Source organism: Vidua chalybeata, chromosome 13 (genome assembly GCF_026979565.1).
Source record: "Vidua chalybeata isolate OUT-0048 chromosome 13, bVidCha1 merged haplotype, whole genome shotgun sequence".
NCBI classification, from domain to species: Eukaryota; Metazoa; Chordata; class Aves; order Passeriformes; family Viduidae; genus Vidua; species Vidua chalybeata.
The window spans coordinates 859,976-885,769 of NC_071542.1; the positions used below are offsets into that span (position 1 = coordinate 859,976).

The 25,794-nt window shown below is 40.6% G+C and overlaps 1 protein-coding gene across 9 annotated transcripts in view; it reads right to left on the reverse strand.

Annotated features, from left to right (window-relative positions):
* Positions 1-25,794, reverse strand: part of SCAPER (S-phase cyclin A associated protein in the ER) — a 138,016-nt gene that overhangs the window by 20,093 nt on the left and 92,129 nt on the right. For 6 of the 9 annotated variants that reach the window (XM_053954905.1, XM_053954906.1, XM_053954908.1 and 3 more), the window contains exons 25-29: positions 23,815-23,938; positions 17,335-17,564; positions 13,584-13,739; positions 4,233-4,470; positions 1,094-1,243 (exon numbers count right to left, since the gene is read on the reverse strand). In XM_053954905.1, the coding sequence (XP_053810880.1) occupies positions 1,094-1,243; positions 4,233-4,470; positions 13,584-13,739; positions 17,335-17,564; positions 23,815-23,938 (898 nt within the window). Of the gene's footprint in view, positions 1-1,093; positions 1,244-4,232; positions 4,471-8,486; positions 8,944-10,307; positions 10,393-13,583; positions 13,740-17,334; positions 17,565-23,814; positions 23,939-25,794 lie in introns of those variants that run through there. The other 3 variants (XM_053954911.1, XM_053954913.1, XM_053954914.1) reach the window with 3 other exon arrangements.

The following is a 25,794-nucleotide window of genomic DNA, read 5'->3' on the forward strand; positions in this document are numbered from 1 at the left end:
TCTGGAGGCTGCAGCATCCTCCCTCCAGCTGTGGCCAATCCCACAGAAACACCACTGTATAAGTATATAATACTTGTGACAGCATTGTCAGCTTTAAGATATTACAGTGTTCCAATTACAGTCAATAACTGCAAGAATGTTATAGAGCAGCTTTTCTCTAAAACCTTTCCTGACAAGTTTTAACACTTCCTCCTGCTCATCAGCTGAACTGAGGGCACTGAGCTCCTCACCCTGAACCCTTATCCCAAAAGCTGAGCAAAGCAGGGAACAAGCACAGAGAGAGAACACAGTGAGTCCCTTCCCAAAATGCAGCATTCAGCTGAATCACACCCGACGTGTGGGCACTGTAATGCAGGACCTACACATCCAAAATCAGCTTCACATACTCAAAGAGCCAGTGCCAAGCCCTGCCCTGCCAATACACCCTGAGGTGTTACACACAAGCTGAGGAAACCAGGAGATTTTAAAGACCAATATATTTGAAATATTTTTTGAGTTTTGTGTCTGTGTTACTTTATAAGCCAGTAAAGAGAGGTCACAGAGTCCAATGGCAAAAGTGGACAACAATCAAGGAAGCTAAAGGGGAATTTCCATTGTTTCTTGAATAGGGCATTTAGTTTATGACTGAAAAGATTCATGGGGAAGAATGGCTTAAACCTGAGCACTGGCAAGCAGGGAGACAGCTACATCAGCACCCAAAGACAAGCCTTCATTGGAGAGTAGCTTAGGCTTAGCTGGCTTTAGAAAGGTTTAACTTGGGTACCACAACCATCTGATCAAGCTGATGTGAAGCTACCGTAGAATTAAAAATATCAGTGGCTAATGTGCCTTGGCAGGGTGCAAGGCCAGTTCAAATCAGTGCAATGGCAGCATAAGAACTACAAATAGAGTTTGCCTGTGGACACACAAAATGTATGTCTTTGTCTTAACACACAACTTCAGTTTCCCTTTTGCAAACACATCCGTTTGAGCTCTCAAGAATCCCAAGTGCTTCAAAACCAATGCTGAGGGGATGACTTTCCTGACTAAATGGAGAGATCCATGATTAAATGTGCCCTTGATAACTTCTGATCCCCTTTTCCATTTGCCTTACCTGGTTATCTGGGTTGTTTACAGTGAAGTAGCCCACACAAATGATGACTTCGTGCAGCAATCCTTCACAGGTATGCTGAGAGCAGTACCACAGCAGGGAGCTGATAATGTGCCTGAAGGCCAGGGACAGTCCTTCAGCTCCCACAATTGACTGAAAATAGACCAAGAAACAGAGATCACACTCCAGCAGTGTGTTGTAGAACTTGTGTGAATTGCATACACATCAACTGCACCCTTCTGGGGTGTTTTTGCAAAGTACAAGCTACGTTCTTCCTTGTGAAATGCCACAATCAGATCTCTTTTTTCAGCCGCTTACTGTTCACAACTGGAATATAATATTAAAAGCCACAGAAGCAGGAATAAATTCAAATTTTCAAGGGACACAGGAAAAACTGGATTCTGCTTATTTGACATTCAGTGTAGCATTAGGCTGACCATTTCATTTGACATACATTACATGATCCAGGAATATTTAGTAACATCTCTTAGAAATAAGCAAAAGAACCCAAACCATCTTCATTTCTGCAACAGCGCAAAATGCATTTCTCATTAATAACTCACGCTCTGAATGGAATACAGTGATTAATAACAAATAATGACTTTTCAAACATTACAAAAAGTTTAGAAACATCCAAAAGGAGAGAACACTCAGCTGCAAAGCTTCTTGGGATGTTTTTTAAAAGTAGGCAAATAGCTGTAACGTGGAGATTCAGAATTAGATTTTATCTGTGCAGCCTACAGCCTCTATTTAATAAACATGTCAAGCAGACAGAGCGACACAGGGTCAAAGGGGAAAACTAAAGCACAAGGAATGAGCATGACAGTCTCCTAACTGTAATGAAACAGCAATGCAGGCCTGAGAAGATCTCTTTCATTTCAGAGTTTTCTTCATTTTCTACCTTGTAGCCTGTGGTAAATACATACACATAAATCCCAGGCTGTGGCGTAGTTTAGTCCTGCTGAATTCCAAATACACCCAGCAAAAGCAGGATCCTTGACAATGAAACCAGGCTCAGCTGTGGATGCTTTCGATCTTGAACTTCAAGCATTCTGGTAAGCCAGTGTATTTTCAAAATTTAATGCTCAATACAGCCACTATTTACTGCTTTATGTCATGTAAATGCCATGTTCTCAGGTCCATCCTTATTTAATTAGTGCTGTCTGTGCATGCTGTGACCCAGTACTCTGGGTTTAACCTCCTCTGATAACAACAGGTCAAAGGGCACCTGAGTTTGTGTATAGAAGTTAAACTAATTTTTCAAGGAAACTATGCTTCCTTTTTAGCCAGAATTAATATCAGCTCAGGACCCTGTGCTGTTTCTCACTACCATCTTTCAATTGTTTATACTGTCAAATTAAATGAAATACATATCCATGAGCCATCTGTGCTAATACAAACTCGAGAATACCAGACCTCTTCTGCTAATCAGAACCCCCTATTCCATAGTCCTACCAATTTGTGATAAAATTACTCCTTAGAGATAATGATCACACAGTGCATAAAGGAGGCTCTTCCCTCTGCTGTCTGCCAGCCTGCCATGGCCCACGGGGTCAGTGTCCAGCAAACTGCCTCAGGTGGATGTTATTTTTAACATTACAGAAACAAATCACATTAATGCACGGGAAGGGAGAGCTGCTGAGGCTCTCCCAGGGTTCCTGTCCATCACAAACAACACCATGCCCACAGTCCAGCAAACAGCTGGACACCTCCTGAGCAGAGCCCTGTGTCCATGAACTGAGAGAAGCAGCTCCCACTGCTGGGGTTCTGACCACCCTTCATGCAATAGTTACTGACTTGCACCATTTTAGGTAGAACAGACTAACACAGACCATGGGGTTTGGAAGTTAATGCTGACTGTTTATTATAAATGCTGGGATGTAACGGCGTGGGTAGAGAGATAAATACAGGCAGGGTAAGCAGGAGATGGTGTTTTAAAAATGAACAGTGGTTTCTTGGGATATCAGGGAGCAGCCCTCCAGCCAGTGTGATTTGCTACAGCTCCCCTGCAAAGTGTACCTGTTCCAGTTCAAGCCTGACTCTGGCATGCACCTGTAAGAGCCAGTCTCAAACCAAGAGGTGCTGAACGAGGGTAGGAGGGAGCTGCCTTGACTGACAGAAAGACACGGAGTCAGGAGTGTGTGCAGTAAAACTCCAGTCAATATCCTGCTTCTGTTGCTGTAAAGAAACCCTGACTGGGCTGGTGCTGCAGATGAACACTGCTGCACACAGAAGTCCTGCTGCTGCTGTTACATCTGACACCAAGCATACTCAAAGTCCACGGCAAGAAACACCAACTGAACGAGCCACACGAAATTCTTGTGAAAAGCTCTTGCTGAGTTTAATGCATTTCAGATGGGGAGTGTGGTAAAACATACAAATTACACGTTAAATGAAAAAGAAACCTGTTCTGTTCAATTGTGTAAGATTGATGCTGCTAAATGTGTTTTCAAAGCAATGCTTTCTGACTGGTGTTTTATATTAACGATACAACTGTACTAACTTACCTGAGAAATATACCAGTATTTGTATGGCAAAATCATTCATTTACACTTGAACTCTGTTCACAGACAAAGGTAAGCAGTCCTCAGGACTCAAAATGCAGTTCTTTTTTTTTTTTTTTTTTTAATTTAATAAAAATTATGAAAACATATTTTCCAATTTTTGGTCAACAAAATGTTACTTGTTAAAAAAATGATATCAAGCGATAATCAGTTTCAGCTGCACAGTCTTAAATCAAGTGTCCCCTGAAAACACTGGGAAATGTAATATGTGGTTATAATACAAGCAAATCCTTTCACATAAGAAAAAGTGTTATTTCGTCCTTTTGACTAAGATTTTTCTTTTTACACTTTTGAGGCTTAATAAATATAAAATTACTATACTAGAAACAAGTAAAAAAGAAGTTAGAAAACATAATGGCTTGGATTCAGCATTAATTGTATTTTAAATTTTCACTTTTTGGTTAAATTCATCAGCCACAGCTATATGGTAGATATAACAACAGATACAAATTTTATGCATGAAACCTAACATTTAAAAATTCCTTCAATAACTGAGATCTTAAAGACGAAACTTAGTCCAGAGATATAATCAATAATTAACATTATCCCACTAAGAGAAGTTTCAAAACATCTGTTACCTGGAAGGCAGGCAGGTCAAGAACAGCAAAACTATTGAAGAAACGTAAACTCTGGATGGCAACCTGGACTGTGCTGGCGGCATAGCTGTCTTTGGGGCTGGCTGTGCTCGGGTCCGAGATGGTGCCGTGGAAAAGGACACAGTAGAGCATGTGCAGGACTCCCACCAGATCCGTGGCCTGCAGAGCTGCCGTGAGTCCCGTGGGGTCCGCGCGGGCGCTGTCAAACACGCCGCAGGACCTGCCAGGGAACAGCGAGCGTGAGACCGAGCGGCCGTGCCCGAGGAGCCGAGTGCTAGGGAAACACTGAGCTGGCAGCCACGGAAAACCTGATGCCTGAAGTGCCAGGAAACCACAGCACTTCCAGAAAATACCTGCAATAATCAGGGCACCGTCTCATGCTCTCTCTAATTGCAGCGCAGCTGTATCATTCAGGATCTTGCTCCACATCCTGTGCCGTGCTCCTGCTACCAGCGTGGAGCCTGGGGAAGTTGTGGGAGCACGCAGGGGCTCCATGCAAGCCCTGCTCTCACCTTTGCTGCTGGCAATAGCAGCCAGCAGCAGTGGGAGAACTCCCTGGAGCCTCTCCCGCCACAGTGATGGGCTGCAGGCACTGGAACCAACTGCCTACCTAAGTAGTGAAATAAGTTACTGGGAACAGATGATGTTAATCAAATGGTTCTGCAGGGATTCAAGCATGAAGTGTGGAGCAGTAGGAAAACACACTGCTTCTTACTTCAGTCAGATGCTGTTATGGGAGACTGCAGCAGGGCAGCAAAGCACAGGGGAAAATGGAGTTTTTTGGCATCTTTTGCGTGTGCGCATAAAATAATGGAGAAGATTTTTGGTTATCTAGGATATCAGCACAGACAGGCAAATAACTCAGGAGTGCCCTTTCCATTCTCACACCCAGACTTCCAAAAACACTTCACATAATCCTTCATGATTTTTACTACTCATGTTTTTTCACATTATTAATAGTCCAGAAGATGATGCAGGACAACTGCTAAGGAAGACTCAGAATATCACTACCCTGGAGGCTAAATAATATGTGGAGGGTAGGCAGGCACAAAGTGAAGCCCCAAAATAATTCAGGAAGTTTTATATTCTCTGAATTCTAATTCAAACTCATAACATAAATTACCTGAATTTCATTTTGGAAACATATTTGGTCAATATTGGTAATCAAAAGAAACACTAAAAAAATAAAACACAGCAAACAGTAACAATGAAAATATGCTACATCAAGGTCTGGTTTTTACCTATCTACTATATTTTCATCTTTAAAAAAAAGAAAAAAAAGGAAAAAAAGAAGGAAGCGTCAGTATCAAAAGAGACTACAGAGATTGGGTGTATATATGATTCCTTGTTATAATTAAAGGAAAATATGACAAATGATATGACAAAAACATTATAAAAGGACAACTTAAATGAGGGTGTTTTTCCCTTTTATAACTACTAAAAGCAAAGGAAATTGAAGTGAAAACCAGAACCATTTTCTAAAATAATCTGTAAGTTTCAAGACCTCCGTTTAAGGCAGCCAAGACCAGACACTCAGAGGGCTCAGAATATTCCTGTTGAGCAGAACCAGAAAGGAGCTTTCCCTTGACTAGAACAACTCTCAATAATCTCTCCTGTATCTGTATCTGTAGCAGGAGCACCCTGCACCCTCTCTTACAAACACTGGCTCCAGTGACATTTGCAATACAGACTCTAGGCAGGCTGACTAATCCTGCTCTTTACAATTACAGACGCGCTTCTTCAACAGAGAAACTAAACCATGAGCTCAGCAATGACCAGGTTTTGGCAACCACCACCTTGTGCTGTCACTTTCACTTTTCCTAGTGAAGCAAATCAAGCAGGCAAGAAAGCACCACCTTACCCAAACCAACGTCTGTCCACTGCAGCACTCCATCGCTTCCTTGGAGCACAGGGAGGGAAAGAGGCAGAGCAGGAGGATGAACCTGCATTCCCTGTCAGCTCAGCATGACAGGGCAGGATTTGGGCTGTACACAACTTGTTCTACTGGCACTCATCTGTTTCCACCACTGTCCCCACACATCTTTACCTTTACAAAGCAGTAGGTCAGATGATGTAAGGAGTGATCTCATCTGAAATTAGCACTTATGGGTACCGTTGCTGAGTTATTTCTAGTTACAGTCTATGAATATTCAGTGCTGTAGCTTCTGCTGCTACCTCCAGGATCAATGTCCCAGGCCTACTTCAGGGACACCTATGCTGCACAAAAACCACTCCACACTGCAAAAGTAGTCCACAAGTCTCTGACAGAAGAATCAGATCTTTAGTAAAACACAGTAAGAACAAAAGCAACATAGTTGTGAATGTTTTCCTTAAGACCCTAAGATTTACTCCACAAAGAATAAAAAGTGGAAAAAAGTACAAGAGTTCTAAGTGTGTTTGGGTGGGGCTACACCGCACAACAATTTATGGCAGGGCTTTGCTTTCCTATGCCTGGAATCCATGCCCCAAATCTTCATTTTGAAGCTCTGTGGTCTCTAAGTGAGTGTGTGTGAATGGAGTCAGCAGAGACACTTCCTGAGCCATCACCTGGCTGTGCCAGCTGTGCCTTTGGCAGATCCCTGCTGCAAAGTTCCAGGTGTGTTTGGCACATCAGCCTGGCTGGGAGGGGGGCACAGACCTGATGGCTGCAGGAGGAGGGAGAGCTGGCAGCTCTGGGACCACCCTGTGCACAGCTCTGCTCTGTGGGTCTGGGCTCCCTGGTATTCCTCCCTCCAAAATGCCTTCTGATGTCCAAGGATTTATTCTGCAGGATGCAGTAGCCAAAATGTGCTAACCATCACTTAGTTACACTCGCCTAACTAGAATGTTTATTGCCACAGGATCACATGAGAGCACAGCTCCTCCTGCCAACCAGCATTTCCTAACTTCACTCTTAGCTTTTTCAGCTGTACAAAACAGAAAAGTATACTCACAGTCAAATGATAACCCCAAATTAATTACTGCATATGATACCTCACAGAATTTTGAAGATTGACCAATTTTACCAAAGGTTAAAGTTAGCTTGCTTTCAACTCTCACTCTACCATTATTTTTAAACAATTCCATATGAGAAAGCTTACATTGCTGGGTGAAATCCTTTTACCATTTTGTGCTGTTCTGGGGCAGAGAATCAATCAAAATATACATTAAAAAGTCAATTGTAAAATAACTAAATGCAAGCATTAGTTTTTTCACAGAAAAGATGAAAAATTTTGAAGTTTGTACAGAACAAAACTGTTAAAGAGAAATTAAAAATCTGTCTTCTAGATTTGATGGATTGAAGGAACTGCTACAAAGAATTTATTTTGGATGTTGTTTGTACTACAGTTAACTGCATGTGAACAGAACACTGGCTCCTGTTGAATTGAACTTTTGGTTCCACCACTTTAAGCCTAAATGTTTACAAGAAAAAGGTAAAAGAAGTATTTGCTGTGGGTTTTAGAATAGAAAAAAACCTATATGCAATGATGTAAAATAAAGCATGAACCTCTGCCGCTACTGCTCTGAGTGATTTTTGTCAAGTCTGCACAACACTGGGTTTCATACATTTAGCAGATTTTTAGTTCATCTCAAAACATAAGCCCAATGAAAATTCAGTTCTGTTGGGACAGACTGAAGCAAAAACCCCCAAAAACCTTCATAACATAAGATGACAATGTCACACCAGAAAATCAGCCTTTACATAACTGAAGTTAAGAGACAGATTCCTAGAGCTGCAATTCCTCTTAATTCTCCTTTTCAAAGAAACTTTGTCTCTGAGTCTGTAACAGCTGCAAAAGTAAAATAGTCACTATGGACAAAACCCCTTCAATTAATTCCTGAAGAGAAGCAAGACCCACCAGATTTTTCACTTTGGCTGATAGAGCTGGGAAAACAAACAGGCGTTCAAACTTTACCAGTCACAAAATGTGTTAAATATAAACACAGAAAAACAGACAAATATTTATATTATGGTCAAACAACCTGCGCGATTAAAAAAAAAAAAATTAATGAAATGTACAGAATTTTCATTATGGGCTGCCACTGTGATTTTCAGCTTGGCCATCAAGTGGTCTCAGGAACTGGTATGTGATCTGTGACTTACAAAAAGAATTTAAGAATTAAAAAATGTGGATCTATCCATCACAAGAAATAAAGAAAGATACTAAACAGTGTTACTTTGTTGCTTAAAATACACCACTATTTATTAAAAACAGGAATTCAATACAGCTTGATAAGAAACAGCATACTCTGCAGAACAAGTATAAAACTACAATTTCCCCAAGCTTCAATATGAGCAAACTGTTTATATCTGAAAATATATTGTTTTAAAAACCGGCTGAGCTAACAAGCAGACAAGCCTCTCTAAGGGTATACATTATAATGTTTGTATATTTGAAACATATACTCCTGATTAAAAACATGGAGTGAAATGAAAACATGAGTTTCCAAGAGGCTTAGAATATAATCTGTTGGGGTTTTTTATTATTAGGATTTAAAAACTATCATCAGTACTTTTTGCTTCTAAATTATTTTATTTAGAAAGAGATGTCAAAATAAAGAGGCAAAATAATAATAAAAGATGAACAAAGAAGTATTTAGCACCTGCCAGACCTTGCTACAATTCCCAGTGCTGCACAGCAGTGATGAACTGAAGCCTTCCAGTACTTTCAGACACAAGTCAGAGTTAGTTTAACAGCACTTGCTGGAGCTGCTGTACCTTGGAAGTGGTGAGAAGCAAAACCAAGGTTCAGACAGACTTGCATCTGATTGCCCATCCAGCAGCCAAAGCAGACATCATCTTAATGACTGTAATGAAACTGAGCCCAGCCCACTTCAGTGTGGATCTGGGACATGACAGGCTCTGTTTCCCTGGGTCAGACCCTGCATCTGCAGCTTTCTGCCACTGCATCTGGTACCCACAGCTTCATTAGCTGCTGGCACACATTTATATACCCTACCACTGCTCTGGGACAGAACAGCAACAATTTAATTACTGCACTGCTCTGACACTCTATGTTCTGGGGTAAGGAGAAAGCTTGAAGGCAATTCTTAAATAGAGAAAACAGCAACATTTTTGAACAGCTGGTGTTCCAAGGACCTACATAATTTGGGGTACTCTTATTTGCAATATTCCCTTATGCACAATGGAGTATCCTCCTTGTATCTGTGTTATTGCTCTCTACTCTACTGCTCCTGGGGAGAACATTCTGCCTCAGTGACTGACTCTTACCCTGCCCTGGGTTTCCCCCCGTTCCTTGCATTAACTCTGTGTCAGTGGCAGTTTATTCACTCACACTCATGGGCAGAAGTGAAACGAGGCATTAACTCTAGCCCTCCACAGAGCAACAGCTAAACTTCTGGGACAGGAACCTTAGGTCCAGAGAAATAGGGAAAAGGGGATCCAGGCTGGGTGAACACTGGCCAGTACAGAAGACAGGAACATAAGCAAAACCTTTGCTGTGCTGTGATAAAGGACCTGCCATGGAGATTCTCACTTAGTGCCCCCCTGCTTTTAGGGAAGGCTGAGCTGAGGTAGCAGGGCCAAGCTTTTATTAATGCTCCTTGCATTCCAAGCCTGCTCATTGTTTTCTGTCCTGTGGGTACAAGCCAAGCACATTCCAGATGTGCAGTCAGGACCTGAGGGCCCAAAACAGGCCTTGACTCTCTCATACTTACAATGATACACTCTGGAAAACAGGGCTGTCATCTTGAACATTGCTACTGGACATCTGCAGTTCCACACAGATTTCAAGAGGTCTATATGGCCACACAACCCCATATAAAGTGTATTTCATAAATTGCTTTATTTCAAGATAATAAACATGTATCTGTTTTCAATTGTGGCTACTGTTACTCCTAATGGTGAGCAAGAACCAGTTAAGCATTACCAGGGCCACAGTTTTCAAGGCTAACTATCAAATGCCAGGTTCATCTGCTCAGCAGAGAAAGCTCAATATTCAGACATGCTGCATTTTCTGATTTCTCCCTACAAACAGTAAGGGACAATTCCCTGTTTTCAGCTCTCATACACCTTTTTTTTTAATTTAAATTCATCAGGGAGGAAGAAGCTCTCACCTCCACTGTTAGCTATAGATGCAAAACAGCATTAGAAAAATGGGACTACCAGTTGGAGGTCTCAAGTCACTCTCAAAGATTCTCACTGTGTAAGAAAAGAGGACACAAAGTGTCAAAATAAGCTTGAAACAGGGTAACAAGTTATGACTGTTTTCAACAATTGATCTTTTATATGTATTACACAGTGTTTGGAAAATGTGCTATTCCATCCACAGCAAAATTTCAATTAAAAGAATCAATCAAGCATTTATTGGCCAGTATCAAAAATGATAATTTGAAAAGTAAGATCAATATCAAAGTTAAATCTTTTTTAAAGACCTTGATCATTAATGGAAAGAAAATCCCTCTCTTATAATATGCTATGTTTATAACATATGTTCAGAATAGATTCTTTTATTTTAATAACATTTTATGATTTTAAAATTGAAAATCCTCCAATTTATGTTTCTACATTAGTAAGACTTTTCTTTACTGTATCTAACTCCAGGATTTTGGACTTTTTTTTCCTACAAGTCTATCACAGTAATAAAAGAAGTCTCTTAATTCATGTCTTAAAATTTTACCATCTACATTATATCAACCAGAGACCTCATTTAAAACATAATGTTGATTTATATATATATATATATATATATATATATATATATATATAATAATTTGAGGTGATTCTCTAATGATCATTATTGTTGTGACACCTTGCCTGATACAGAAGCACGTGCAGAGAGGGACTTGACTGAGATCTCTTCAGTGCCTACAGAATTATTTCCATGAAGGAACTGTCCAAATACACACTGGGTATCATTTCAGAGCTTGGTTTAGAAATACTCTGCTGAATTTGGAGTTTTATGACATGTGCTTTTGAGGAAGGCAGGAAAGTCTAGACTGACAGCTCTTCCTACCTCAGAGCTCCAGAAATGGCCCAACATACTCTCTACTCACAGGACTGGATCTTTTAATTGTTTAAAACCTGAGTTTTAAACAAGAACTTCTGGCCCTCTGGGGATATGGCAATTACAGTTGCAGTACAGCTCCCAACAAACCGGTGAGATCTGAATGCACAGGAGAAGAATCCCACAGCTCACAGAGGATTTCCCTCTTGTGCTGGGCTGTTTGAGCCCTGAGGTGGTCCTGGTACCCCACCCAGTATTTACTGTCCTGTGGCAGCTTCCCACTGTGCCACTCACTGCTGCACGCTGAGATCTGCACACAGACCACACAGCACTCTACCACAGTACTCTCATGCATTGAATATGGAATTACAACTTTCTGTGTGACAGGTAACAGCCTGATAAAGCTCTGCTAAAAAAAAACCCAGATTAACTTTATAACCCTGGTTACCACTGAGGAGCATAAAGAAGTTTCCAACCTGGAACCATCTTATATGGGAGGATACATGAAAAGAACATTTCAAAACTGCTCTTGCAACAATGGCAAAAGCCTGCCATTAATTTGGCAAAACTTCTTTTCATGCTGCAGTGTCAGAGCACTTTAAATACTTCCTGGGCTCCTCAAGTTTCAGTAACAACCTCAGACCTTGGCTGATCAGAGTGGCTGGGATGGACAGAGGGCTGTAACAGGCAGGCTGGTTTGGTGCTCAAGCCTGAATCAGCTGAGCTGGAGAATGAGAAAAGCTCACTGGAAAGGCTGCAGTGCCACCACCATTCACCAGGAATGAAAGAGGCATCTGTATTTCTCACAGAGGGGCTGCCTTTTGTGCTGCAAATCAGGTACCACACACCATGTATTACTGTAGTGTGACATATTTAAGAATTCAATAAATTTGAGCTCTGTTTCTGCCACCTTAATCAGTCTTTGGCAATACCTTTTTCCATTTAAATCACCTCCAGCACTGAGGACTTCTGTAACAAGACAGAATTACACTCTGCATACACTGCTTAAATGACAGGGAGCTCAGGTGATGAAAGACATGTGATTTAAATTGCCCTTCTAATCAGTTACATCAAGGCTTTTGATCTTGAAGTGAAAGACAACAGTTTTGAAATCTCCAGGTTCATTCCTCCCATTTCTTTTCATGGTCAAATGAACAATCTAACCTGGAATCATGAACAACCAGCACTTTTGGATAAAATCCAGAGCATTGCTGTTTATGGAGGTCGTAGGATCAGATACTTCTTGGTGTAACTGTGAAGGAAAACACTCAACCCCCCAAAATCATTCTGGTGCTACAAAGAACAGATGTTCATGATGTATGTGTGCAGTGCTGTACTATTTTGGGGTGCAAAGATGTGTAATATTTTGGTGAAGTGTGTGCCTGCTACAGAAATTCCAAGTATTGTATTACTTGCTCCGAGCTAGAACTATTACTCGACTAACAGAAGGGTGATGTTTTTATTATTTTATTTAGTGAGTATTTGACTTCTGGCAGTGCTATGCTGGAATTTAAAATGCCAAGTTGGCAGCTCTCAGAAAGGGAAATTTCAGTAAGTCGGGATGGTCTCTTTGGGCTCATATTTCTCGCAGTTCTTTTTCCATCTGTTTGTGTCCATGGCTACCAGCAACAGCTCTTACCTACAGCTTTGTTTCTTATCCTATGTTTTATTAGCTCTAGTTTTTCAACCCTAGCATCATTTTACCCTTCAGGAATGCATTGTAAAGTTCTCTTAGCCTTGATTTTTCCTGAAATGTGTAACAGTAACGGTGTGGTAGGTTCTACTAAGTACAGCCCAAAGCTCTGAAATTTTGACTCTCACATGAGTGTCAGGCTGTCCTACAATGCAGACCACAGAAGTCCAGATTTGCTGGCAGGCACACACCCTCATGCACACTTCCCACAACCTTGATTAGGTTACAACAACAAGCCTTTTCCATTAGAAAATTCCCTGACAAATCTAGTAACAGCTGTCTTTATGAAAAATAGAATTCCCTTACTGACAGTGGTAATTTAAAGAACAAGAGCTGAATTAGGCTGCTCTAGAGACAAACCATAAAGACAAATCAATTAACAGTTGATTTTAGGTGATAATAAAATGCCTCTTGAAGTCCTCGAGACTGGACACTTCAAACTATCAGTGATAAAAGCCTGTGTGGAGTGATGAGTAAAGGAGGCAAAGTCTGTAATTCTGATAGATGGCTTATAAGAAGCAGGCTCGGTGCAGGTCACTCATTACAGATTGCTGGTAAGAGGCTGAGCAGAGGGAATCTCCAGCACTGTTTCTGTGCCTGTGTGTCTCACAGTGGGCCAGCTCTGGCTGGCAGCCTCAGCAGGAGGCCCTGGCTGAGCAACACGTTGTGAGCTGACAGAGGCAGTGCACTCACCTTCCACTGACAGCCAAACACAGCTGGCACATCCCATGCAGCACTGCCGTGGCGTTCTGCAGGAAACCTGCTATACTGGGGTTCTCATCAACAGGGCCTTGAACAGACAGGAAACAGCAACACAGCTTGTCCACCAGTCCCATGTTCACCATGTAACTACAAACAGAGGAAAAAGTGTCTTACAAAAAATAGTTCCACAACAGTTTGGGTGACTTTGCAAAAGAAGTAATCTTTGCTTCTCGGCTATCAAACCACTCAAAAAGCAGGTTGTGATCACTTAAATACTCTTTCTGAAAGGGTTCAATAAAACAATTCCAATTCCAATAACTTCAGATCTGGCTCTCTGTGACTATCAGTAGTTTTTGTTACGAGATCTGAGAGTTGTAGGATAATTTGTATTATACTGTACAAGAAAGAGGAGTGTAAATGTTCATTTTAGCATACTGCTAGAAGGACAATGAAATTTTGCCACAATTAGATGATTTACTATTTTTGATAGCACTGCAACAGCACAATTTCTTTTTAGCATAAAGAGGTAAACTCTGTAGAACACACTAATTCAAGAAGACAATGATGTTACCAAGATAATGTTTTATAGCAATTCATACATCATAGCAACCACTGGCCAATTGTTGGGCTTTGTTCCCCTCTTAAAAAATACATATATGCAACAGCTCAGGGGCTAATAGAATATGAACAACCTTCCACCATCAGTATAGAAGGATCAGGATCAAAAAACCTCCTCAGGACTCAATCAAATTCAATAGAGAAAAAAAACATGCAGTGACTTTTTTCTAAAACTGAAAACTCCCTTCTTTTTTATTAGGGTTAACAAGATCATCATTGCTGATCCTCAGATCACAACTGCTGAAGTTCCTTCTTTGAATTTCTAATAGCTTGGAAATATATGTCCAAAAAATATGCTCTTCACCCTTGTACCAAGATCTCTCTGTCCACAGCAGATTCTCTCACACTTTGATCATTATCAACTCCACTTAAACCATGCACAGATGTATTTTTTCCATGTCACTTTGCTGATATCACCTCACTTTACCTACTTTCCTTTCCTACCATAAACATCCAGCTTCTCAGACTTTAGCCCTTCTCAACCACCATATCTTGCTGACTTAGGTGAGATCAACACTCTGTGGACACAAAGGTCCACTGTAATCGCCTCCCTTTCTTTCCCCTCTAATTTTCTTTCTATTTTCCTCCACTCCTATGAAGCGGGAGAAACCTCTTGTAAAAATCAGAAGAACTGCTGTTTTATCCTGTGCCTCCACCTCACTGAAAAGACATGGGGAAGCAATTGCCTTCAGACACCAACAAATGTTCCACTGTTCCTACCCTGACTGCCTACACCAAGCCTCCTGCTCCTGAGATCCCTGTGCCACCAGCTGCTCCTTAAGTGCACTTGGCAGAGCTGGCTCTAAGAACAGAGAGAAGGGAACACCACTGGCTTTAAGGGAACACCACTTGACTTGATAGGGAACATTGTGAAATAATATTGATTCTAGTCAGTAAAGACTATTGATTAGATAATGCTTCTCACAGAAGTAAAACTGTTTATTAAAAATATCTACTCCCTCACAACATGTCCTACAGTCTGATTTTGAAAGAACAGGGGGTTTTGACATAAGGGAAGAAAACCTCATCCTTTTCAGACACTGCTGTTGCTCAAAGACAGATTTCTCTGCCAATGTCCACCCCTAGTGACACAAAGCTTTTGGAAGAAGAAAAGGAATTCAGAATAAAAATACACTGGATATAAAGTAAGAAGTCGAATGCAGCATGGAAGATTTTTAAAGCTGCTGAAGTACAGCAGTTAAAAACACATAAAGATGCACAAAGATTAGTAAGTGCACACTCATTGTGCAGGTAAATTTGTCTGTTCTATTTAGCAACATGAAAGGTTACTAGCATTAAGTTTCTTGCCAATTTTGATCCAAGCAATCCACCTGATCACACAGGTGATAAACAAGTTCTCCTGCATTAGTGGAATAATTCCAGGAACGGAGCTGGGTGTAGATACATCACAGTCACAAAGAAATGCTGAGTGCTGGAAACACCTCTGAGAAATAGGAGGGAAGAGAAAGAACTAAATAAAATAGAGCTAATACTCATAGATGGTGGCTCCCAAAAAGGCACAACCTTTCTCATCAACATTCTCTTCCCTAGCAGCATCTCTACAGTGTGACACCTGCAAACTGTGTCCACTGTCCCCCTCCTTCCCACCCACACCTGGGCACAGAGCAGCTGCTCTTCTGGCAGAGAGGAAATGGATGAGAGCTTTCAGTCTGCTGGGACTATTCTTCACTGGCATCCGGAGACAAGAGGAAGATGCATGGAGCGCTCCTTTCCGTGAGGAACTGAGCACACAGACAAGTGGAATGTCAAAGCTCTCTAATCTATTGCCTCCATCTCTTTTTACCCACAGGAGCACAGTTGAAATAACGTGGCTACCCTTTTGATACCCAGACAGCACAGAGATAATTGGTGTTTATGCATAAGGTCCAATAGCTCCAAATAGGAAAAAAAAAAAAAAAAATTCAGTGTTCCTCTTTCTTCCCCCATCCTCCGAAAACTCTCACTTAATCAACTCCCCATGACATACAATACAATGACCTGGAGGTGAAAGATTCTCATTAATGACAGAATTTGTCTGTTTTTGACTGGTTTAAAATGCCCTCTCTCTTTTTTTCCTAATTGCACCATTACCTTGTCATCATGCCTTTCATTCCCCATTTATAACCAGATCCCCTAAAGTGCCTCAGGTGAGGGACCTGCTCGGATTCTCATGTCTCTCCTTATCTTGAGGGTCTGCCTGTGCTGGGCCCAGTCAGTGTCAGATGTCTGCTCAGCACAGACCTCCCACCCTCCCATTCATGAACTGCAGAATACAACATCCTGAAATTTCACACTCTATCAAAACCTGTTTGGGGAGAAGGAGCGTTACATGAGAACACAGAAATTTTAGAGGTCACTGGTATCTATGACAACTACTTGTTTTGCTTTCCTCCTCCAGATGTCCTCTTTGTCTCCATCAGCATCATACCAGACTTTGAAACGTCTGAAGGCTCACTGTGACATGTTTTCAGTAGCATATAAAGAAGAACTTCATTTCTTCAGAGGGCTGAAAACCCATATAAATTATATGATAATTTATTGATAACTATTTATATAGTTTACCAGTGAAACTGTACACTTTTAGCAAGTCTAGTATACTGCTGGATATACATTAGGTTCATATATTTAAAATATGCATTAATTATGTATGTACTAATATATTTAGGTTCAGCTATTAAAATGCAGTGACATGGTAAGATCAGATTCTAGGAATGACTGGGTGATTTTTATAATAGGAAATGTATATTTTATGACAAGCTTATATGAATGCATATATGACATGAGAGACCACAGGCAATAGGCACACATGGCTGGCATAGAGAACTGAGAGAAAAATATATGGAAGCTAGCTCCTAGGTAAAAAGGAGAGAAAATTAATGGAAAGGACATAAGAAACAAGTCCAAAAATAAAAGAATCCTGGGTTTCTGTATTTCTTTGTCTGTAGATTTTTGAAGAACATTTTTGACTGAGAATATAGCATTTCAGTAGTCTTCTTGACTACCCCCACACAAACTAGTCTCACTGCATTAAGGTTAAAGCAGTTCATTCCTCTCTTAAATCAATGCAATTTGCTTTCTCTCTCATAAGGAATACTTAGAAAAGTTTAATTATCTTTTTTTAAACCTGATTAGGTCTTGGACTCTGCTGCTGAAGGCTTCCACTTGTGAGGATTTACTTTTCACTTCCTGTAATATCTTCAGTGCAGTAGAGTGGTTGTTTCCATCTGGGAAGCTGGAGACAAGACATCTGAAAATCACAGCAGCTACCCTCAGAAGTCCTGTTGTTAAACCTTCAAATACCTGCTTATTTACACTTCTGCTTGCAGTAGCATTATGGTCATCTGGAACACTAATCTAAGTAAAGAGAAAAAAAAACCACAAACAACCAGAATTCAGTAAAACTAACCAAAGTTTGTAGAGAAACATTTACAAATTTGCATAGGCCTACACCGAAAGTAATAACAAAGTAACATTCTAGCAGTGCTGATGGACATTAAAGCATTTCAGGTACAAGGTAAGGTAAAGCACATAATCCAAGCTGGACCAGAATAAATCAAGTCAAAAGAATGCCCTGTCTGAGAACCAAGGAAGCCTGAGAGCAGCAGATTATGCCATCAGCACGATTGTGTTCTTATGCAGAAAACATCACCAGTGACCACTGCACTTGTCCATCAGAGGTCACCCACCTGTCAATCGTGTCCGAAGCACAACCCCCAGTTCTCTCTGAGCAGACCTCAGAGGAATCTCATTTTTCTAAATCATTTAACTAGAGCCCACTCCTAAAAAGGTGAAGGCGAGCTGTACAACATGTAAATCTGAAGACAAATCTATATGCAGGATACAGATCTGGAAGGAGATTATTACTCATGGAGAGTATAATTTTTTTAAAAATTCATTTCATTTTTCCATTTCTGCAGTCCAAGGTAATTAATCCAGCTGAATCCTGCCCTGTTACAATCAAACAGTAAGTGGAGTGTGTATGAAGTCGTGCAGTGTTGGAGGCACACACTGGCAGCAGTCAGGACTCAGGGCTCCTGGAACATCCCCATGGCTGATGCTGCTGGGCCAAACCCACATCCCTCTGCTCTGTCACAGCCTGAGGGTTCACACAGGCATTGGGATCAATACAGGATGAAATGTCACTTTCCTTCCAGGTTAAAATCATTTACACTCAGTATATGCAAGTGAGGCCAGAGAAAAGCATTCCTCCTCGTATAGGTATCAGGAGGGATTTGGTGACACTTGGTAACAAAGAACAACATGCACATTTCTTTATTATTCATTAGCTCTGAGCCTTGTGCTGGTACTTAAAACTCATTGTAATGGTCTGTTTCTGGTGCTGAGCCAAAAGAGCAAGTGAGAAGTCTTTAGCTGCTTATTCAAGTTCAATAGGAAAAACAATGCTACGTTCCTCCAGTAACATTTGCTGACTAAAATAATTCATGCCTAATGATACCAATTGCTCACTGAAACAGATGGATTGAGCTTTGCAATGTGTAAATCAACTTTAATGTGGCAACTTTGTGCTCGGAACATCAAGCTTTAAAAATTGCTAACAAATGCTATTTACTGCTATATACTGCTTTTTTTCACCTTAGATAAAAAATTATATGTGCTCTTTTTAAAAAGATTTAATATCTTGCAGCAGAGCCTTTGGTTTGCTGTAATGAGCAGTACTATGAGTGGATAATGTCTGTTTTTGTCTTCCTGTTCAATGTACATAGGAGACACGTATTTTTTAAGTATATAGTCCTTAGCTATAAAAGTTCATGCTTTAAAATAAAACAGCTCTTCCTAATTTGTAAAATAAATAGACCTGGCACTTACTAGAGTAATTTACTGCAGAGCTCATTTCATGTTCAATCTTTTTGGAAAACGCGTGTGTGTTAATTAATATAAAGTGAGAACAAATGTGGTTTTTTACACAGTGTTATGTCAAACAACAGATAGAAGGAAATACTGCTTGACAGAAAATGGGTAAATTTGAACTTAATTCCTTGAAGATTCTCCTTTTATACTAACTCAAATGAGTGACAACAGATCAGCTCTTTTACTGAAGAAATAATTAATGGGATAGTGTGAAAGTGTGTTGAGATTTATGTTCAAAATTAATTGGTGTGCTTGCAGAAGCAAAATTAATTGGGGTGCTTGCTTGTTGATTATTATATCAAGCAAGGGGGTAAGAAATCTTAAGATTTAATAGTGTAATTATGAAAGCTTTCAAGCTCTGGTTTCTTTGTGTCAATTACAAAAGGAATTAATGATATTCAGAGAAACTGTGTTGAATATGAGCTTTGAATGGGTAAATGTAACATTCCACATTCCTGAGGTTTAACAGTTTATAAGACACAAATCTACAGGTGTGGTTTCACACTTAACCTCATTACACACGTTGTTGAGTAATTGGTATAAAACATTTTTAAATCACAAAGGAGAATCAGGAAATGTGTGACTACTGTCCAAATGTCTGACACATCCAACACCTGAATGCTACTTTAGCTTTTCTGATGGCTGACTTTGCTGGGCCTAATCAAGAGTCTTCCTTTCTTTAAGTTGGTTCTTGAATTGGAACACTCTGGTGACCTGACTCTCAGCTGTGGTACAGACTCCACACTAGTGCTAAACTATTCCTTAGAGAATTCACCCTGTGCAGGGATTCCCATGCTTGTGCAGAGCTGCCATAAGCTCTTCAGCTCTGCCCAGCATCTTGGGCTTAAGATGCTGCAGAATATGGCCCCAATCCAGTAAAGCACTTAGGCACACATTTAATATAGCTGAAAATGCTCCTCTGTTCTGACTCACATAACCAAAATACCTCTGCAGATCAGAGCACATTCTCCTTCTGTGCTAACAAAATACACCAAACAATTTCCAGTTAACAATGTAGAGGTCCAGCACTGACAACTCATTCATATTTTTATTTCGTAAAAGGCATAGTGCTCCAGAGCCATGAAGAATTTGAAACGTAGAGTTGGTAAACCTAAACAGAAAGACTTCAGAGCTTTAGAAGCACACGATTTCCCTTCATTTGGTCAATTATTTTATATCATTCTCCCATTACCAAGAGTGATTTTGTGCTTTTTGCATGTGTAGTCACTGGGCTTGCCTCAGAAACACTCTGAAAAGTACACCTCAGAAGTCTCAGCAGGATGTCAGACTTTCTATGTAGTAACCAGTGAACCAAAGAAATGGAAATGGCTCAGTGCATGGGCTCAGGATGGTGCAGGTAAAGGTTTCAATTTTAAATTCCCTACCCCTAAACACTTCAGCATCTCATTCCCTCTTCTACTCCAGGCCTGTTTTCAGAATTTACTACTCTCCACACGGGATTGTGTCCTAGTTTAGAGAAAATCTGGGAGAAAACCTCTAAAGGGGTTTCCTCTAGAAAGCAAATTCAAGCAGCTCCTTCCCCAGCAGGTTTGGGAAAATATTTCCTTGGAGGAAAGTGAAAAAAACCTGTTTATTTACCAGGCAAAGCATTCAGCAGCACAATGAGCAATATTAAACAACAAAACCTATTGCTGCTTTGAAGAGATTACAAACTCAGAAGGTTTTTTCCCGTGAGCTGTAGCTCGGTCACTCAGTCTCTGCTCAGTCCCTCCCGTGCTGGAGGCCACAGGTGGAGCTGCCGCTGCTCTTCCGGGTGTTCAGTCCAGAGCAGGTTTAAACAGTTCCAAAGAAAAAGGAAAACCACAGCCCAGGGAACGTCTCTGCCTCAGCCAGCTAAGAACTAACTAAAAGCAAAGGAGAGCTCTGTCCCGCTGTCTATCCACGAGCCGGAATGTGGAGGAGTGAGTGCAGTTTCTGAAAACAAACTGTGCACTTCTCTGCCCCCTCTTTGCTCTCAGAACCAGTCTTAAAGGTGCAAAACTTATTTTTCTGGGCTAAACAGACGAATGGGGATAGGAGCATCATAGTGTCACCCCAGGACAGCCTGTTATTAGGGACTGAGGGAACTGTCAGTGCCACACAGCTGAACCCTGTGGAGACAGATGTAACTTCAAAAGGGACTAGAAGAGCCCAGCAGCACAGATCTGCCTTGGATTTCACAGTTCTTGTCATCATCAGTGCTAACATGGAGCTGCCTTATTGGATGCAGCACAGAAGACTAAAAAAACCTGACCACAAATGGTGAAGAAACTGCAATAGGATGTACACTGTCATTCTGAAGAACCCCAATTAAATGGCAGCACATTCCAGGCAAGAAGCAGAGGAGAAAAATTACTTTCCTGTGACTAGCTAGCCAGATTAACTTAAACCCAGTAAAATTTCATAGGCCACTTACCTAAAATATGGTCCAAATTTAAGCACTGTATTTTGGAGAAGAAAAAAGTAACCAGCAACTGGGTTTTGATCCCTACATTTGGTTGATGGCTACCTCACCTAATGCTCATTGCACATTCACTAATGATGTCTCACTTAGAATTTTCAGATACTATTCACTTAAAGATTGCCTTAAAAAATAATCACAGGGATCTGTCAGGTATGGCTTCTCAGATATATTTGGTGACAGTACATGACATCTGCCACTTGACAGGAAATAAAACCCCCAAAATATGAAACGATCCTTACGTGCCTATAGCTCCATTAATTACTTGGTTTTGTTGGTATGAAACCTTCCAAAACAGACAACTAGCAAAACTGCAATTATTGTGCAACTATCTCCTGGCTACAGTAGACAAAGAAGAGCAGAGACAGCAGTTAATAAACGAAGCTCCAACTCCAGCACAAGACCTGTATGAATGTAGGTGGGAAGGTTTGATCCATTAATCATGGAAATCGGGAAACACCCCTGCTGTCCTCAACAGACACTGATTTAGGCATTACCAGGGCTAAGGAGGCTGAGGAAGGTAACAGGCTAAGTCAGGCTACAGAAGGTTTCCTACCAGTCCCTTTAGGCAGGAGGCAAAGAAAGGTCTAAACAGGATACTTCAAATTATTAACCTGGACAGGCTGGATGACACACACACACACAAAACCAAACCGAAACTAAATCCACATGAAACTGGCTGGAAATAAGGTTCATACTGGATGTATTCAAGATTATATTGAAATGCTTCTCAAAACAGTACTGTTTCTGTGTTCAGCAAATATTGCTGTACTTGTTTAATAATTTGTTAAAACCTTGCAAATATACATTCTCATTTATTACTCCTGGTATTAGTTTGGGCTTTATTTTCCAACAGTAAGTGGAAATACACATATCATAGACAAAGGCTGCATCACACAGCTCATCCAACCAGGAAAAGTGGAGGCAGTTAAAAGTCTCTGGAGGTATATTTTAGTATTTTGGTATTCAGAGCTGCTCTCAGTTTGTACATTTCTTTTTAGTAAAATGAAAAAGAAAAATTCAAACTTGATCTGATTTATTATATTTTCAAGAGAGAAAAATCAGGGTTAGAAAAGCAGCACTGTTTTTGGGTTTTGTACTCAAATATGCACTTCATGGAACTATGAAGATATCTCAGTTTAAGGGCCAATTCTGCATGAAGAGAACATAAGAGACTTTCTGTAAAGGAAAGAAAAGTCCACTGTGCATCATGGGAAACATTAAGCTTTAATTACAGTTTTGCTGCAATTCAAGGGTAGTATTTGGCAACAGACTGAAAAGAGCTCTAAGTGCAGTAAATTTCCCTTCTGCAGTATCTCCGAGCTCTAGGTGGCCAGCTCTGCCTAAGAAATGCCCCGTGTGCTCCTCCAGGAAACTGCAGGTCGTCCTGCAGCGCTGCCCTGCGAGGGCAGGGCGGGCTCTGGCAGCAGAGTGACCTCGTCCCCGGGGAGGTGCTGGAGATTCCCGGTGGGGAAGCGCCCAGCCCTGCGCCTTGCCCTGAGCGCTGGAGCCTGACAGCCGCAATCCTCCCCGAGATCTGCCGCGGGAGAGGGCAGCGGCTGCATTCGGGTTTGCTTTGTGCCAAACAGCTCCGAGGATCCTTTTAAAGTGTTCATCAACAGTCCTGTGGCTTGTTGATTCTAACAGCGTCGCTTAAATTATTAAGAGTATGTACATAACTTTTCAATTAACAAACTGCTTGGCTCATGAAAATACATACACACAATTTATAAGTAAAAAAACCATGACTAAATATCTTATGATGAGCAGGTCACTATGAATTAAAAATGAGTTTTCAAATAAAATATTTAATGACGTTTCAAATTAAATGAAACATTGGAAAATGAAAACTTTCATTGCTAAAGAGCCCTATTTAAGCACTTCAGCAAAGCAGACTCTGGCAATGTATTGACCTGACTTAGATTCATGACACTGAAACAAGTAAGAATCAAACACACAGACACAACTCATTGTGGTCTATACTCTAAATATTCCTATAGGGTGAATTAAAGAAAACAACCTCAGAAAAAGATAGAACAATATCCACTCATAGGGTTCCTGGTACACATGCTTTTGCAGAAGTTATTAGTAGAAGCAAATACATAAATTTCTACCGAGTACAGTAGACACAGCCACCAAATACAAACAACAAATGAATTTTAGTCTTTCAAGCCTTTATTCTTATTTACCTCCTGGTGTTCTTACACTCTGAATACTTTAACATGTTTGTGAAGCATACAAAAATTTACAAAGTAAAGAAGTTATTTTACCTACCGTAAACTGGTGTATCAACAGGTCCATCAGAAAAGTGATCTTATTACTAAAGAGAACATAGGTGCAATTTTCTATGCAGTTGCTGCAGGTGAGGCTGTAAACATTTACTGTACTGCACAGTGACCTAAAAAGTCAGAAGGGAAGAAAAATTAGAATTTTACTTACTTTAGTAAATTAAAAGCAAATAAATGGCAGCATCAAAAAATAAACTCACAGGAATTCACATTTATTTTGTTTAACTTGGGATTCCAAACAAAAATAACACCTTAAATGAAATCAATTCAATAACTTTAGAACAGTAAAGCCACACTTATCAGAAGCCACACACTCTATGGGTACTGGACTCCCCTGTATTCAAACTCTGACCAAAACTGCTGCAGAATATCAGCCAATTTCATCACTTGGACAGGTACTATTTCTTTGCCTGTGGCTTACAGCTATAGAACACACGGAACTCTTTCCTGGCAGGACCTTCGAGCCCTGTGTGAAGTACCTGACAGCAATTCCCAGGGCAGCAGTGCCTGTGCTCCAGCACAAGGGACAGGGATGCCCAGGGAGCTGGCAAACCCAGCAGGTGGAAGGCCTGGCCCAGAAGCTCTGGTGCCACATTGTCACCCTCTCCTCACAGAGCCTGCAGTGCTGATGTGCAGCTCCTGCAGCACTGGGGAGCCCCACCTGTGGCTGGGGGAGAGGGCACAGCTTTGCAAGGGGAACAACACAAAATAGAAGCACATGCACAACTGCTCTCTGCACCACGGGCAGTGATTTCCATCTGCTCCAATTAAAGTGTTCTCCTCAAAACAGCCTTGCAGGGAAGCTGGGACCAGCCCTAGAGAATATTCTCACAAAGAAGATTAATCTTACCAAAGAGAACCCTATTTCAGAATAAACAAAAAGTTTGTTTCTTGACCTTTGCTTACTGCAAAAGCCACCACTGTTACTTCACAGACACACAACACAAATGCATCATGAATACATCCAACAATAAATACAGATGGCTAGACATTCAAACTGTCTCTCTAAAGTAAACGAAAATAAAAAGAACTTTCACTTTGTTGTGTTTTTCTCAACATATGAAAAAATGTGACTAAGTTCAAATAAGTTCTAAAGAAGAAAATAAATTATGAGCACTGCTGAAAGGTCATGCAAAAGTGGGACTGCAACAAACACCAAGTTACTGCACTGAAACCATCAAAGCTGGTATATAACAGAACAAGCTGCAGACTAATTCAACATACTTCTGGAGCCGAGTTTTACACTTTATCTTTCTCCTAAAATATTTCTGGAACAACAAAATTATTTACACAGTAAGGACTGTGGCTTTACTGATGCTGGGCTCGTTGCTGTGGCATCTGGTCACTTAGCCTGGCTCCCCAGAGCTGAAATGGAAGCCTCTCACATACACTGAATTTCTCAAGCAAAGGAAAGCTGGAAGTGCTCAGAGGCCGGAAAAAGTGGAGTAAAATTTTTTCATTTGTATGGCTGGATTGTCTTCTCTTCAGCTGGAGAATTTAGAAAAGAAGTGAATGAACATTTATACTTTCCCTCCTTTTCTGAGTATCACCATATTACTAGTTATTTTAATTTAATTGTACTGGTAATTAATTTTACTCTACTGCCTAATTAAATCAATTTTAATCTGCAGCTTACATGATGTGAAAACAATATTAAATAATTACTTTTTTACCAAAGGCAGGATAATTTTCATCTATTTCACCTAATTTTTACCCTACAAGGATAACACCTAGACATAATTGAAGCAGGATACTTCACATGCATTTTTACAAATCTGTCTGCAACACTATTCTCTCTTCCTCTCCTGACATACAAGGGGATTTAGTTCCCTTCTCTCAGTAATGCTGAAAAATATTTTCATTAGGCATCTCCTTCTATCTTTCATGAAGATTATTCCCTTGTGTAGGTATGTTTAGAGGGAGAGAGAGAAGAAACTATATTGGTAGCATCTATTTTCTGTTGAGA